Source organism: Urtica dioica, chromosome 8 (genome assembly GCF_054948205.1).
Source record: "Urtica dioica subsp. dioica isolate 48M chromosome 8, U.dioica_male_clone48M_v1_H2, whole genome shotgun sequence".
NCBI lineage: Eukaryota > Viridiplantae > Streptophyta > Magnoliopsida > Rosales > Urticaceae > Urtica > Urtica dioica.
Window position 1 is genome coordinate 25,289,939 of NC_142763.1, and position 17,521 is coordinate 25,307,459.

General features: G+C 43.5%; 2 protein-coding genes across 2 annotated transcripts; both read left to right on the top strand.

Moving 5' to 3' along the window:
* The first annotated feature begins 349 nt into the window (after positions 1-349).
* On the top strand, positions 350-2,994 carry LOC149388633 (uncharacterized). Its single transcript, XM_089624652.1, has 3 exons — positions 350-367; positions 1,981-2,082; positions 2,165-2,994. Exons 1-3 carry the CDS (start codon positions 350-352, stop codon positions 2,717-2,719), a joined length of 675 nt encoding a protein of 224 aa, XP_089480778.1. The 3' UTR covers positions 2,720-2,994.
* Positions 2,995-11,164: 8,170 nt separating this feature from the next.
* On the top strand, positions 11,165-11,807 carry LOC149388634 (uncharacterized). Its single transcript, XM_089622484.1, has 2 exons — positions 11,165-11,315; positions 11,455-11,807. Exons 1-2 carry the CDS (start codon positions 11,165-11,167, stop codon positions 11,805-11,807), a joined length of 504 nt encoding a protein of 167 aa, XP_089478610.1.
* Positions 11,808-17,521: the final 5,714 nt, after the last annotated feature.

Sequence of the window (17,521 nt, forward strand, 5' to 3'; positions counted from 1 at the left end):
CGAATTTTCGGTAGAATAAAACGTATATCTCAAGAAAATTAACTCTTTTGATAATATATTTTAACGAATTAACTAATTTGTCGAAATTGGTTAACTCGTTAATGAAATCAGTAGTGAATTTGTATATATTAACGAATTCTAACCACTTTTCAAAATTAATACATGTCAATCACAATTTCTCTTTCATTCTTACAAATTCGCTCTCGAATCTTTCAAATATTAACGATCCACTATCAATTTCCTAACAATTCATCACTCTCAATTTCATAATAATTCACTCTAAATTTCAAATATTAACGATTCACTCTCAATTTTACCTCTCAATTTCCTAATAATTCAATCCTACAAAATGAATTCTAACGATTCAGTTTTATCCCCCAATTTCCTGTCTCATTCAGAAGAATGTCAAATCCAAGTAGGGACTGGATTACCGAGAACAATCGGTTGAGTTTGCAATATAAAACAAGGGTTAACGAGTTTATCCGCGTTGCAAGCAGACTCCCGAACGAAAACGGTCATTATCGTTGTCCTTGTAAGTCTTGCAATAACGTGAGATGTCTGGACATCGGGGTCGTAAAGAATCACCTTTTGAACAAGGGGTTTACTCCGGGATACACCGAATGGTATCATCACGGCGAACGTCGAATGATAGAAGCTGCCAGCGAGACTAACCAAAGAGGAGTCGGTGGATTGCACGATGCTCTCCATGATATAATGGATCATGAGGACTTCGACGATTTTACGGATCCGACTCCGAGTGAAGTGCGTGCAGATGAGCAGGTGGAAGATTTGTTCGCTGAGTTGGAAGCAGAATTGTACCCTGGGTGCAAAGAGTTTCCGTCTTTGTCGTTCTTGGTTTCGTTGATGCACATCAAAGTCACGAACCATTGGACGAACAAGTCGTTTACAGAATTGTTGCAGCTCTTGAGGAAGTCTCACCCAATTGGTAATCGAATTCCGGAAAAACACTACGAGGCAAAGGCGAAGCTGAAGCGTTTCGGCATGGGATACGATATGATTGACGCGTGCATCAACAATTGTGTGTTATTTCGAAAAGATCTCGAGAAAGCTGAAGTGTGCCCAATTTGCAATGAGAGCAGATGGAAGCCAACGGGGAAGAATGTATCACAAAAGATATTACGATACTTTCCCTTGAAAGATCGATTGAAGCGATTGTACGCTTCTCGACACACGTCGCTTGAGATGCAGTGGCATGAACGAGATCGCGTCAAAGAAGAAGGCGTTTTGCAACATCCGGCAGATAGTTCGACGTGGAAGAATCTAGATGAGAGACACCCAAATTTCGCTGCAGAGCCTCGTAACGTACGTCTGGGACTAGCTTCTGATGGGTTCAACCCGTTTGGGGAAATGAGTCTAGCGTATAGTATGTGGCCCGTGGTACTAACTGCGTACAACTTGCCACCTTGGTTGTGCATGAAAAAAGAGTACTTGATGCTAACGCTTTTGATACCTGGACCGAGCTCACCTGGAAAAGACATGGACGTATTTTTAGAACCACTAGTTGAAGAGCTGAAAGAATTGTGGGATAATGGATTCCAAGTGCGAGACGGGGCGAACGATGAAGTGTTTTGGTTGCGTGTCGCGCTTCTATGGACGATAAACGACTTTTCGGCTCGATCGTATTTGTCGGGATGGAGTGGCCAAGGGTATCTTGCTTGCCCCACGTGCAACATTGAGACGCCATCTATGAAAATCAGAAACAGGATTGTCTACTATGACCATCGTCGATTCTTGCCTACGCCTCACCGATTGAGGAAAAGCACTGATCACTACGTAAACTTCACGTATTTATGTCTTGCAGGCGAAATCTCTCCGCAACCGGGAAAATTCGAAGATGAAGAAGACGAAGGCGAGGCAAGGCTCGCTTAGTTTTTTTGGTCATCGCTCGAGGAACGTAAGTCTCTTAAAATTAATATGTAATATATATGTGATTCATATTTTAATGTTGAAAAATTACAGCGAAGAGAAGATGGGAGTATAGGCTCGGCTTTAGCGATATGGTTAGAAAAACACCAGGACGCTAAGGGATCGTGGACGACGGACTTCGCGAAGACGCAATACGTAAGTTAATTTTTTTTATTTACTATATTTAATTACTTTATTTCTTCTTATCTTATAAGTTTTTTGTGGTTTTATTTTGAAGGATCAAGTCACCGCCCAGACGATAGATATTTTGCGGCAAGCGGAGGAGCAAAACATCGTGATCTCCCAAGAAGATGCGGAGATGTACGCGATGCGCGATGTTTTGGGAGTGCGCAGAGACTGGGAAGTCGGTTTAGGGCCTTCGATCCCAAGGTCATCGTTGGGTGTTGCCCAAACGCTAGATGGAGGCTCGTCAAGTTCGTCATCTCAGACCGATCCATTGGTTGCCGAGATGCGAGCTCAGATGGATGCCCAACAAGCCGAGCTGCAACTGATGCGGCAACAGATCGCCTTCCTCAGCCAGCAGCACAACCAGCCTCCCACGACTCCTCAACCTCCGCCTGCATCGCAACCAGGTGGGACGGATCAGCAGACGCCAGGTTCCACGCCAGGTTCTATGGATTACTTGCGAGATCGTCCTTACGGAAGCGGCGGAACGAGCGGCAGCGCGTCAGGCAGCGGTGGACGAGGACGAGGAAGCGGTTCTCGAAGTTCTGGCAACTTATTCGGCAGAGGAAATTCTACTATCGATAAGTTTTATAAGAAAAAAAAATAGGAATTCATTTTTTTCGTTTTTTGTAAAGAATTTGTATTTTTAATTAAGAATTCTATTTTTAGAATATTATTTCTAATTCATTTAGAATTTTGTTTAATTAATATTATTTTGTTAATTTACTTTTTTTAATTTTGTATTTTTTTTTAATTAAACAAACGTATTGGGTGCGACATTGTCGCACCGAATACCATGGCGCGAAAACTTTCAGGTGCGACATGTCGCACCCGATATGCCATTACCCGCCAATTCTATAAAATTTGGCAGGAAAATAACTTGGGCATTAGGTGCGATTAGTCGCACCTGAAAATGTCGCACCTAATGGGGTACCTATTAGGTGCGACGTGTCGCACCCAATACCTTCTGCGACGGGTTATCAGGTGCGACAGTGTCGCACCTATTGTCGCACCTAATAAACCATTAGGTGCGACATTTGAGGCATTAGGTGCGACATTCGTCGCACCGGATAACGTCTTTTGTCCTAGTGAGGCATCATAGATTCTTCTAACAATCATACTGAGGTCAATAGTCCTTTGACCCTAAGATTGCGAATATATCGTTTTAAGCAAACTACGAAGAGTTTGTTCATGCAAATCTACATTTGTCTCTTCGTAAGTTGTTAAGTTTGTTTATGGACTAAAAGACTAAGGTTTTATCATAAAGCTTCAAACAAAGAAAGAATGAATGAACGTTTCAACTTTATTAATGAATGAATAGACAATCACAAGCAAGAGTCTTCATGAGACTTTATTACATCAAATGTACAAAATAAAGACTACAACTCTTCTTGTGGGCACCATTGACAACAACCTCATCTTTTCTCGGGGCGTGACAGGGTGGTATCAGAGCTTTAGGTTAGGAATCTCTAGGGAATGCATACTTGGTTTACTTTACCGTTATAGTCCATCGATAGTCGTTTAGAAGGTCACCGGATGCGAGTCTTTCGAATGTTCCTTCGTTACAAGGATTATTATTGTAGCGACTCGAAATTTTAAGATTTAATTTTGTAAATTAAGTTTATCAAAGGACGAGAAAATTATGTAAATTTATTTTCTAAGTAGTATTTCCAGTATTTTTGGATTTGAAATATATTAAGGTGAGGAGAAATCTCAGAATAAAATAAAGGATTTATCGAGTTCGTCGTGAATAATAAATTATTTTCCGATGAGATATTCCGGAATTTAATTTAAGAAAGGAAATTCTCAAGGACAAGAATTAATTCTGAGAAACCTTGAATATATTTGAGTTAATCGAGAACATACGAGAAAATTCTCGGTTTGAAGCTCTAAATTAAATGTTCGTTCTGTTATGGTTCAAGTCACAAAATTTTGTGACAAGGACGTAATTGTCATATTTTTCTGGGCTCAGTGAAATAAAAAGTTAAGTTCAGGGTCGGTTTGTTTGAGGTGGAAGTGAGGAAGGATTTATTTACAAAATTGGAAGAACTTTCTACATTCTTCTCTTCCTTCTCTTTTCTTCTTCTTCGATTCTTTTCTTCTTCTTCTTCTCCTCATTGTCGCTCGTCACCTGCAAAAAAACAGAGAGAAAAAAAAACAATAGCCACAACAGAGAACAACGGCCGAACCTCCATCACTATAGAGAATCCCTCATCACACCATGTCATATCTCTATCTTGTCTCATTGATTCACACGTAGGGATTGAAAAAAAAAAGTATTCAATCGGAAGTGTAATCAAAACCAAAGTTCAAAATTGTGTTTTTTACCCCGTTTCGAGCATCTTGATTTACGAAAAATCGATAAATGAACGAAAAATTGAATGAAAAAAATGTAAAAAAAATTATTTGTCATTTTCAAATGCCATTTTTCATGGAAACCGATATACCAATGAAAACCAAAAAAATATAATGTTGAATAATATATTTAAATTATATATACATATATATATATTTTTAAATTTTTTAAACTTGTAAAATGTTATATGATCTATAGACATAATACATAGTATGTATAATTTTAATAAGTAGACAAATCTGCTTTCATCAGCGAGACACCCAATGATAGCGGCGCTGCCGTCGCAAATCGACGAAAATCGTCAGAATTTAGAACATTGCTCAAAACTAAACTGAGCATAAGGAAGAGGATCTTAGCGAGTCCCACAGCGGTGAGGTCGAGGAAAAGCCCTAAAATCAGCGACATCATCAAGAGGCTTCTCCAGAGCTCCAGTCCAATTGGATCAACGCCACTGTCATTCGAGCTCTTCGGCGACCGATCCGAGCGCCTCCGCGACGGCACGGATCCCCACCGATTCGTAGCCTTTGTTCGGCTTCATCTTCTCTGAGAGCGGCCTATCGCGGCGGCAAAAAGTTTCGTCGGAGAGCTCTTGGAGAATATCTCAAAGTTGGCTGTTCTGATTGCCATAAAGGATTCAAACGGTGAAGACGTAGACTGTACGGAGCAGAGGATTTGAATCGACGAACGACGTTTTGCCTCCATTGCCATAAAGGATTCAAACGGTGAAGACATAGACTGTACGGAGCAGAAATTTCTCTAAGGAGGGGACAGCTGTAGCGATTCGAAATTTTAAGATTTAATTTTGTAAATTAAGTTTATCAAAAGACGAGAAAATTATGTAAATTAATTTTCTAAGTAGTATTTCCAGTATTTTTGGATTTGAAATATATTAAGGTAAGGAGAAATCTCGGAATAAAATAAAGGACGAAAATTAATTCCGAGGAGATATTTCGGAATTTAATTTAAGAAAGGAAATTCTCAAGGACGAGAATTAATTATGAGAAACCTTGAATATATTTGAGTTAATCGAGAACATACGAGAAAATTCTCGGTTTGAAGCTCTAAATTAAATGTTCGTTTTGTTATGGTTCAAGTCACAAAATTTTGTGACAAGGACGTAATTGTCATATTTTTCTGGGCTCAGTGAAATAAAAAGTTAAGTTCAGGGTCCGTTTGTTTGAGGTGGAAGTGAGGAAGGATTTATTTACAAAATTGGAAGAACTTTCTACATTCTTCTCTTCCTTCTCTTTTCTTCTTCTTCGATTCTTTTCTTCTTCTTCTTCTCCTCATTGTCGCTCGTCACCTGCAAAAAAACAGAGAGAAAAAAAAACAATAGCCACAACAGAGAACAACGGCCGAACCTCCATCACCATCCTCACCTCCTTTATTTTCTTCTTCTTCCCTCGCGCTCGGCCTCCATCTCCAGCCCGAGCCTACGTCGTCGCGCGCGCCTCGACGGAGCAGAGCACCAACGTCTCGAGCTCACCGTGGCCGCCACCCGAGAGAGAACCACCGGGAAAGAGAGAAGACACACCGGGGAGTCCAAATCCACGAAAATTAGGTAAGGAATCAAACCCGAAATGGATTTGTGATTCTAGGGTTTGTAGCTCAAATTGGGATTTTGATTTCTTGGTTTGATTTCGTGAAATTGGCTAGTTTTGGATCATGATTAGACTCTGTTGGTGATGATTGTCACATGGATATGTGAATTTGAGATGGTTGTTTGAGATTTGTGGATTTTTGGCCGAAAATTAAGATATTAGGGTTTATGAATTTGTGATTTGGGGCTTTGTGATTCTGAGTTGTTGTTGACGATTTTGGAATGTTCTCGGAGTGATTCTGTGCTCAGGTTTTGATTGAGATTGATGGTTTGAATTTATTCTTGAATTTTGGACGGTTTGATTTGAATTTTTGGACTTGGCCGTGAGTGTATCTCTTGGCCGTGTGATGTTTGTTTTGAAATTCTGATGTTTGGGTGGTTAAATTTTTGAGAATGATTTACTACGGTTTGTTAGCTCGGGTTCGTAGTGATGATTAGAATTGTGACATGTTAACGTATTTTGTCGCTTTGTTGTGAGTTTTATTTGTCGAGGGTCTAGACTCGATATAGGCGGGCTACGCAGAGCCCACAACGGCTGGTCAAGACGGCGAGGACGTGGCCGAAAAACGACGGAGCTATAGCGCGAGTGTCGACGAGGCGAGGCCGAACAAGACCGGGAGAACGTCGAGTGGATACGGCGTTTCGGTTTTGGCTCGGAGGCTCGCGAAGCATCCGTTTAGGATTAGCGAGTTATTTATTTATTATGTTGTAATTTACAGAGTTTAAAGTTATTTTGTACGAATCGGTTCGAGTTAGTACGTTAGTACTTTTTTTTTTAGTCGGTTTCGATGAAAGTTGAAAAGAAAAAAAAATATAGATTATTCGTTATTATTATTAAGCTCGTTTAAGGATTTTAAGAGTTCAGACTCGATTTTGATTTAATGTTGGATTTCTCGGTTACTCGAGTTTAGTAATAATAAGATTTGATATTTCCTTTGGAATTCGGAAAAGAAAAGAACGATACTTGCTTGCTAGAGTTACCTTTCGCGTTTTTAGAAATTGATTGTGGATTTTCCGTTCGAGTTTTCTTGTTCTCCCATTGTTTGGATTTTTATTATGAGAACTTGGATTCTTTATAGTGGATATGTCTTTGGGTTCTACGATTATTAAATCGTACGTTTAAGTTTGAGTATCGTGAAGTACTCATAGGATTCTGATTCAGGATCGGTTTGATTTACCGTGATAGGACTCAAGACTGAAAGTCGTTTAGAGGGTTCACAGAGTAAGTGAACGTCTGGAATCTCGGTTTTAGTGAATGTTTGGGTTCACAGGACCAGCGAACGTCTCGTGGAAGAGCGGCATAGACGCTTACTCTCGACGTAGGTTATTATAACCATTCTCTCCTGATTTTATGGTTTGGCCTCAAGTATATATTATTTTCGAAATAAAAATGGTTGTGAACGTGCCACGAAACCTAAACCGTTCTTAGAAAATGTGGCGGAACTTGATCTCAGGATATCTGATCATGAAGTTGAGAATATTTTCGATACTATACATATATCCCGTATTTGCGAAATAAAATGTTTTGTATATCCTGATAGAGCCGGGAACGTATATATATGAAGCGGATAGTGCAATCGTATATATATAAGGGTGTGGAGAGTGCACCATTCTGATCAGAGGACTGTCACGGGTTATGTTGACAGGGGGTCAGGAAATAGTATAAGTTTAAATGCGCGTAGATGCACATTTAAATTCAATTGCATTTCTTGCATTTACATTTCTAGCATCAACATTCCGTCATTTACATTTCTTTCATTTACATTCATGCAATTTACATTCCTGCAAGTGATACTTGTGCGTGTATGGTGATTTACACGTATAAGACTATTATTATACTTGTACGTGTATGGTGATTTACGCGTGACAATGACATTATTATTATAAAGTAAGTATTATTTTCGAAAATCTTTTTAAAAAATCAAACCATTACTATAGCACCTACTGAGCCTCAGGCTCACCCCTATTTCCTCAAATTTTTCTTATAATCAGGATGTGAGAAGGAGAAGGGTTAGGAAGACCTCGGGATTAAGTGTGGTCGAGAGTTTGAAGGTTTTCGTTGGATAGACTATCAAGTGTCGAAGGTTGGTTTTGTTTCCGCTTTCTTTCTTTTATCTTTGGACTTGTAAAGTAAATAACTGAGTATGCACCGTGGGTTAGTTTTGTAAAGTTTATTAGTGTTTCATTTTATACAATAATCACACCCCACTTTTCCCGGGGCGTGACATGGTGGTATCAGAGCTCTAGGTTAAGAGTCTCTAGGGAATGCATACTCGGTTTACTTTACACTTATAGCCCATCAATAGTCGTTTTAGAAGGTCGCCTGATGCGAGTCCTTCGAATGTTCCATTGTTACAAGGATCCTTATCATCCACTTGAGCCTCTTGAGTATGGCCGAGTAATGAATCGTTTTTCAGGAGGTGACAACACGTGTTTAGGATGAAGCGCGTGTACGTCTAGAAGTCGATGTCTTTGAAAGGTTTAAGACTTCGACATTCACGTATTTAAGGATGTATGGTTCTGCGAGTTGCAGGTGTTTGGGTTCAGAATATCGTAATGCAGTTGGATATAGTCAGAACTCTGCTGGAGTATTGCGTAGAGTTCATGGTAACTAAGCACGAAGCTCGTGCTAGTCTAACGTAAGGACTGTTCACGAAAACGTACGATGCTCATGACGTGGGAACAAATAGAGGGATTTTTCTACGTACAATGCTTTCTGGATGAAAGTTGATGGGCTCAATAAAAGAAGATGATAGCGTCTCAATAAGGGACAAGGCTACGATTGGGTGCGTTTTTCACTTTCACTATCAAAACCAAGCACATGAAGTGCATAAGGTTTTAGGATGGCTTTGAGGCTTCTGTTTAAAGATAGCCAAGCATATGAACAAGGATGAGCTGGATATGGAAAGTGTTCTAGGATATGGCCTAGAAATGTTGGTTGAATCGGGAAAATACGATGTACGTGAAAGGTATGTTCTAACATAGATTGGTGTTCAACATATAGAGTTCAGCTAGATCTCCATTGGCAATAGTTACGCCACGTATGGAATCGAGGGAGATAGATCCTTATCAGGAAGGATAAGGTCAGGGGATGCAAAATTGTATCATGAAGTCCTACATTGGAGGACGAAGAAACTTTTCATGTTATGCACTTCTTTCGGCAACAGAAGTCGACGTAGAAGACGCTAATACCTGATTAGTTATTTTTGTTGTGGATGAATTTCCCAACGTTTTTCAGAAGAGTTAACTAGCCTCTCGCCTGATCGGGAGATAGGATTCTTTATTGATCTTATCCTCGATTCCTTGCCATGATTGACAAGTTGACAAGCGAGGAATACATTTGGAATAACACGTCATCATGGGAAGCGACTGTGTTGTTGCGAAGAGGCATGATAAGAGTTTAAGGTTGTACATCGAGTACAGAAAGCTGAATGCAGTAACGATCAAGAATAAGTACTCATTGCCCAGGATTAATGAGTTATTAGATCAACTGGGAGGATCTCGATTCTTTTTCCAAGATAAATATGAGATCTGGGCATCACCAGCTGAAGGTTCGTGAGGAAGATATTCCCAAGACGGCTTTCAGGACTCGTTATGGTCATTTTGAGTTTCTGGTAATGCATTTTTTATTAACGAATGCTCATGCAGCTTTTATGGACATGATGAATCGGGTTTTTCGACCATTCTTGGATCAGTTTGTCATTGTTTTCATTGATGACATTTTGATTTACTCAAAGGATGCGTAAGAGCATGAGCAGCATCTTAGAATCATTTTACTGACTCTTCGGGAGCATCAATTATATACTACGAAGGAATGTGATTTTTGGTTTACATAAGGTTTGGGATGCGTTTTGATGCAAAATGGACACAAAGTCGCTTATGGTTCTCGTCAATTGAAGGCTCACGAGAAGAACTACCCAACTCATGATTTGGAGTTAGCAGCCATCATCTTTGCGTTGAAGATATGGAGATACTACATTTACGGGGTAAGATTTCAAATCTTTTCTGATCATATAAGTTTGAAATATCTTTTCACTCAGCGAGATCTAAACTTGAGACAACGTCGATGGATTGAGTACATGGAGGATTACGATTTCACTCTCGAGTATCATCCGGGCAAGGCGAACATTGTAGCTGATGCACTGAGTATGAAAGGTGCAGGTGTTCTAGCATCGCTAGCATTGCTGGATTGAAAAAAAAGAAATGGTGATTGGGGATTACGATCTCAAGTTCTTAGAGAATCGTGATTCCGCGGTGATTTATAATCTGGTAGATCCACCGTACTTGGTCCAGCAAGTCAAAGAGAATCAGCAGCAAGATAAACATCTTCTGGACGTTTTGACAAGATTGAAGAATGGTGAGACGCTAGAACATTGGAATGTTCGAGGGGATGGAAGCTTGTATTTCAAGAATCGCTTAGCTGTTCCGCAAGTAAGTGAGATCAAGAAAGCGCTTATGGAAGAAACTCATAAATCTCGTTACGCCATTCATCCTGGAGCCAATAACATGTATCGGAATCTGAAGAAACAGTTCTGGTGGCACAATATGAAAAGAGACGTCCTCGACTATGTCAGCAGTTGCTAAAATTGTCTCAAAGTAAAAGCTGAGTGACAGAAGCAAAGAGGAATGTTGCAATCGTTGCCCATACCAGAATGGAAATGGGAAGATATAACCATGGATTTTCTTACAAATCTACCAAAGTCGTAGGAAGGCTTTGACACGATCTGGGTAATCGTGGATCGACTTACCAAGTCTCTGCAGATTTCATCCCTATCAAAGTAACATACTCCAAGAGGGAACTAGCATAAGTGTATATAGAGAACGTGGTGAAATATCACGGTGTTCCTCTAAGCATTACTTCAGATCGTGATACGCGATTCACTACTCATTATTGGAAAAGTTTCCAGGAAGCCATGGGAACCATATTGAATTTCAGTACTGCTTTTCATCCTCAGAAAGATGGACAATCTGAGAGAGTTATTCAAAACCTGGAAGACATGTTGAGAGCGTGTGCTTTGGATTTTGGTAACAAATGGAGAGAAAATCTCTCGTTTGCTGAGTTTGCATACAATAACAGTTTTTAGTCCAGCATAGGCATGGCCCCATTTGAAGCTCTGTATGGAAGACCGTGTAGATCTCCTGTGTGTTGGATTGAACCAGAAGATCGTGTTCAGACAGGAGCTACAATTATCGAAGAGACTAATGAGAAAATCTCTATCGTTCAGCAGCGATTGAAGACAGCTCAGAGTCGATAGAAGAGCTATGCTGATAAGAAACGAAGACCACTCGAATTTGAAGTAGGAGACTATGTACTTTTGAAAGGTATCTCCACGTAAAGGTATTTCCCGCTTTGGAAATAAAGGGAAATTGTCTCCTCGATATGTAGGACCTTTTCAGATTACTGTACGAGTAGGTCTTGTGGCTTATGGACTTACTCTACCCCCAGAGTTAGTGTTTGTGCACGATGTTTTTCACGTGTCAATGCTTCGAAAGTGTGAACCTGATCCTACAGCTATCGTTCAACTTGAAGATGTACTAATTCAAGAGGATGTCACTTACGATGAAGTTCCAACCCAAGTTATCGATAGAAAAATGAAAAGTCTTCGTAACCGTGAGATATCATTGGTGAAGATTTTGTGGACACATCATGGATGCGAAGAAGCGACCTGGAAACTGGAAAGCGATATGATGGATCTTAAATTTCGGGACGAAATTTCTCTAAGGAGGGGACAGCTGTAGCGACTCGAAATTTTAAGATTTAATTTTGTAAATTAAGTTTATCAAAGGACGAGAAAATTATGTAAATTAATTTTCTAAGTAGTATTTCCAGTATTTTTGGATTTGAAATATATTAAGGTAAGGAGAAATCTCGGAATAAAATAAAGGACGAGAATTAATTCCGAGGAGATATTCCGGAATTTAATTTAGGAAAGGAAATTCTCAAGGACGAGAATTAATTTCGAGAAACCTTGAATATATTTGAGTTAATCGAGAACATACGAGAAAATTCTCGGTTTGAAGCTCTAAATTAAATGTTCGTTTTGTTATGGTTCAAGTAACAAAATTTTGTGACAAGGACGTAATTGTCATATTTTTCTGGGCTCAGTGAAATAAAAAGTTAAGTTCAGGGTCAGTTTGTTTGAGGTGGAAGTGAGGAAGGATTTATTTGCAAACTTGGAAGAACTTTCTACATTCTTCTCTTCCTTCTCTTTTCTTCTTCTTCGATTCTTTTCTTCTTCTTCTCCTCATTTTTGCTCGTCACCTGCAAAAAAACAGAGAGAAAAAAAAAACAATAGCCACAACAGAGAACAACGGCCGAACCTCCATCACCATCCTCACCTCCTTTATTTTCTTCTTCTTCCATCGCGCTCGGCCTCCATCTCCAGCCCGAGCCTACGTCGTCGCGCGCGCCTCGACGGAGCAGAGCACCACCGTCGCGAGCTCACCGTGGCCGCCGCCCGAGAGAGAACCACCGGGAAAGAGAGAAGACACACCGGAGAGTCCAAATCCACGAAAATTAGGCAAGGAATCAAACCCGAAATGGATTTGTGATTCTAGGGTTTGTAGCTCAAATTGGGATTTTGATTTCTTGGTTTGATTTCGTGAAATGGGCTAGTTTTGGATCATGATTAGACTCTGTTGGTGATGATTGTTGTTGTCGGTCGTTTTCGGAAAACCCGAGACGCCAAGAAGACACGCCGTTCAAAGGGCCGATGGTCAGGCCGGAGGTCCTGAAGAGCGGCGAGCCTTCTCTCACGAGTCGACTGACAAGTCCTCGTGCCAAATCCTCATGCCCCTCGAGTCGAGCCCCGAGTCGTTCCTCGAGTCGAGCCTTGAGTTGTTCCTCGAGTCGAGCCTCGAGTCGTTCTCGAGTCGCTCCTCGAGTCGAGCCACTAGTCACTCTCGTCGAGTTGAGCCTTGCTCCTCGAGTCGAGTCACTCTCGTCAAGTGGAAACCTTCATATTTCACGTGAGAAGAATGGTATTCGAAGACCCCTAAAGGCCCGCAAGAGTCCGGCAAGACGGGCCATTCGCCGTGCGCACGGCACGCTGTGCCGGCCGGCCGTGTAGCAAGCAGCGCGCCGCGCCAAGACGCGCCCGTGCCGCGCGCTCCATCCGCCGCGCATCCTGTGCCGCGTCCATTGACCCGCGCGCCGCGCCCCCTGCGCCGCGCGCCGCGCCCCCTGCGCCGCGCGCCGCGCCCCCTGCGCCGCGCGACGCGCGCCGCGCGTTGTGCGCCGCTCTTTGTGCGCCGCGCGCTCCGTGCTCCTCCAATTGATGCCGCACGCGTTCCTAGTCCCACATGGACGCCAAAGGACCCTTCTAAGGCCCCCAAACACCTATATAAACCCCCTCCCATTGAGGGGAAAGCCATCCAAAAAATCCCTTCATCTCCTATCGACACGCTCGATTTCTTACTCACAACTGCTTCTCTGGATGCCATATTTGGCCTGAAGCAGTTTCTCTTCTCTCTCCCCCATTCTCAGAGGTTCCGAAGCACTCACGAGGACTTCCCGGACGTCGCTCCCTCTGACCGAACGTTCTCCGGTGCTCAAGCACGCCCCTAGGGTTCTCGACTAGAGTTTCCCTCGCGCGTCTAACACGCTAGACGCACGCGCGATCTACGCGTCCGACTTTTCCAACTAGGAATCGCCTACGCGTCCGGAATCTCCGCCACAACAAGGAACTCTTGACTTAGAGTCTCCCACGTCTCCAAAAGAGGAAAACACACATTCTCTCTCGCATACGCGATCTTCGAAGTTCTGAGACGCTGCCGAGGACTCCTCGCGCCCCGTCTCCTTCGTCGAGCACGTATCTCCACCAAGGTTCCACACCTCATACAGCGTCCTACACGCTTGAACTACGTTCTGACCTGATCCCACGCACGGGTACGTAGGCAGCCGACAACCAAGGCACGGTCACTCCTCCTCCTCACCCCCTACCTCTCCCGAAAGGCGGGTTGATCAGAGAAAACCCTAGTTCGAGACTATCGAGTTCACACTCTTGGCCCGGGTGCGATCACTTGGTCCGGCCTTGGATCGAACCGCCCGAGGTTTTAAATAGTTGTTCATTTTCGTGCGACAACATTTTGGCGCTAGAAGGAGGGGACTTCCCGACCTATTCAGCCCGAAATCCCTTCTGTTCATCTTCTTTTCTTCTGCGAACTCAACCTTCTCGAACTTGAGAAACGATGAGTAGCCAACCACCCGTATGTTCTGAGGGCGTGAACAACCCCGAAAATGTCACTGGGACCAAGAAATATTTCTTGCGCTCCCACGCGCATGGTGACGAAGAGTCTCTCCACGAAGAGAGCTCGACCCGCTCACCATCTCCATCTCCAGATAGAAGGAACGACCGCATCATGGAGTTGGAGGAGAATATCCGCCAACTAAAGGCGAAGAACGCGAGGTACCACAACCGACTAGCTGCGAAGCAACCCGCGTATGACACAATGACCCCCAACGGGGATCCTGAGAACCTCACCGAGGGAAGTCACGACCGCGACCCTGATTACGAGGGTACTGGCGATTCGGAGGGTATCGAGACTTCTCTCACGAAGGACGGGGAACCCCCCGCCGTGTTTGAAGCCGGTCCTTCGAATCCCCTACCGCGGAAAGGCGACGCGCCGGCTGCTTCTCAAGAGGGAAACTCCCGACGCTCGGCTCTCGACCGACTAGGTCGAAGGGAGAACGTTGAGGAAAGTCAGGGCACGCGGAGAGCGCGCCGTCACAGACGAAGCCTGCGCCTCCGTACGCCAAGCCCTGATCTTAGGGACCATCTCACTGCTCAGCGCATCGAGCGTGGCGATGACCTAAGAGAGCGACTAAGCTCTCGGCCAAACATCCCCGTTGCAGCCCCAACTAACGGGAACCGCCGCACGGGTCAAGGGTCTAATGTAAGGCGGCAGATAACTCCTCCTGAACAGGGAGTTACTCCGACTACCGGTCTCGATGTGATCACAATGATCCACAATCTTCGAAATGAAGTACGAGATCTCCGAGAACACGGAATAGGTGGAAGTGCCTATGGGGTCATTGAGGAGAAGTCCTCGCCTTTCACGGCTCAGATATTGGCCGAGGTATGCACGGGAAATTTCAAACTCCCGAACCTCGCTCCATATGATGGAAAAGCAGATCCTGCTTACCACATCCAGCACTATGAAACCTGGATGACGATGCAGGGTGTCTCTCCTGGCGCCATGTGCCAAGCTTTTAGTCTTACCCTCGCCGGACCCGGCTTCGAGTGGTTCAAAAACTTAAGGCCGGGAAGCATCCGCTCGTTCAAAGACCTGAAGGACATGTTCCTAGCACGGTTCGCTACGTCTATGGTCCAAAAGAAGACCAAGATGTACCTGTGGTCAATCAGGCAAGAGGATGACGAGTCTCTTAGACGATACCTCGCCCGATTCACTGAAGAATCGAATAAGGTCGACCGCTTTGACGACAAAGACGCAATCACTGCCATCACTGAAGGCTTGCGCACAAGTGACTTCCTTAAGTCCATCGTCGGCCGTGTCCCTTCTACCATGGCCGAGTTAATGACTCGAGCCAAGACCTTCATGGGAGTCGAAGATTACCTCGATGGTCGCAAGGGCAATGATCAAAGCCCTCACCACCGAGACGAGCCTAGCAACGAGCAAGGAAACTCCCGTAAAAGGCGAAATAGAGGAGGTCAGACTTTTAATAGACGACCTCCGATGCCCCAGAAGCCGCGACTTGCGGAAGACTTTAAGGGCTACTCGTTGTTCACACCGTTGAACACAACGCCGGAGCAAATCCTAGCTTTAGCGTGTGACAAGTTCACTCCCTTGGCTCCAATGAACAAAGATCCCGCGACTCGTGATAGATCTAAATATTGCGAGTTCCATCAGGAATACAGTCATTTCACCTTTGAATGCTATAGTCTTAAAAGGCAGATCGAGGCATTGATCCAACGGGGTGAGCTAAAAGAGTTTGTGTTACGCATGATTAGCGCTGCGGGCCCCACCTCGAACAGACCACAGTCTGGCAAGGGAGGAGGAACAGCCGCTTCTGCCGACCGAACCATGGCTACTGCCAATGCCAATCCACAACTCCACGTTGTGACCACCATATTGGGAGGTCCACAAGATGGAGATTCGGCTCGACAACGGAAAAAATTCCTAAGGGCCGTGGCTCAAGAAGACACTGCTATGCACGTCAAGCTCACGTATGAAGAACCTCCGTCCGTGCCTCACGAGACGATGCATTTCACCAACAAAGAGGCCAAGCAAGTTGTGCATCTGCACAATGACGCGATTGTGCTCAAAGCCCAAGTAGCTAATAACTTGGTGAAAAGAGTTCTCATCGACAACGGCAGTGCTGCCGACATAATCTTCAAGTCCACCCTAGAGCGCATGAAGCTCGGGGGGCTACGCCCAACCCCGACCCAAACGCCTCTATTCGGGTTCACTGGGGAGATAGTCATGACCGAAGGCATCATCGATCTACCGGTCACCTTCAGAACTCCCGGAGACATTGAAGTCGTTCACATGGTCCCATTCTTAGTGGTCGACCAAGAGTCCCCCTACAACGTAATCGTTGGGCGACCCACGTTGAACCGGCTAAGGGCAATCACTTCAATATACCACCTATGTTGGAATCGATCTAGGGTTTGAGAAAAAGTTTAACGCTTCGTTAAGCGGCGGAATTTTAAAAATTTTCTTTTTAAGTAAAACTAGTTTTTACTAACCTAGACAAGAGCATATGCATGTAAATAAAAACTAATATGAGCTATTAAAGTTACTAACCTTTCTTGAAGCTTGAACCTTGTAGAAGCTTTTGGAAAGTTGCAACGCTCGTCTCCCCTCGCAGCACGTCTCTCTTTCTTTCCTCGGCACCTCGAGCAACCACGAAAGTTTCTATCACTAAATCACTCGAAAAGAAGGAATCAGTGAGTGGGCACTTTTAAGCACTACGACTTGAGAACGAGTCTCGAAGTCGCAGAGCTAAACACTAGGTCGAGTGAGGACCTAGGTGCCAAGACAAGAAATAATCGAAAATATAAACTAGAGAGAGAGAGAGGAAGGGGCGGCCAAGTCTAGAGAGAGAAGCTCTCAATCTCTAAAACTTTGCATGAATGAAAAGTGTGGAATGAGGCTCCTATTTATAGGAGAGGTCTCACCTTCAATAAGGTAGTTTCCTCTTCTATAGAATATCACATATTCATGAGCCAATTTCCCTTTTCCTTCAAAGAGGTGCACGTCCAAGACAAAACAAGTAAGTCCTTGGATTTGTTTCCTCTTTTGTTTGCTTCTCTCTTGACCACATTTGGGCGCCCACCATGTTTCCTCTTAGGGGAAATTTGTTTCCTCTTTTTCTTTTGGCAAGTATCTTGATACATTTATGCACAAAATATTCTCTCTTCCTATGGGTATTATGGGCGCCTATCACCTTCTAGAAGGGGCTTCTAGAAGCTTTTCCATTTTGTTCATGA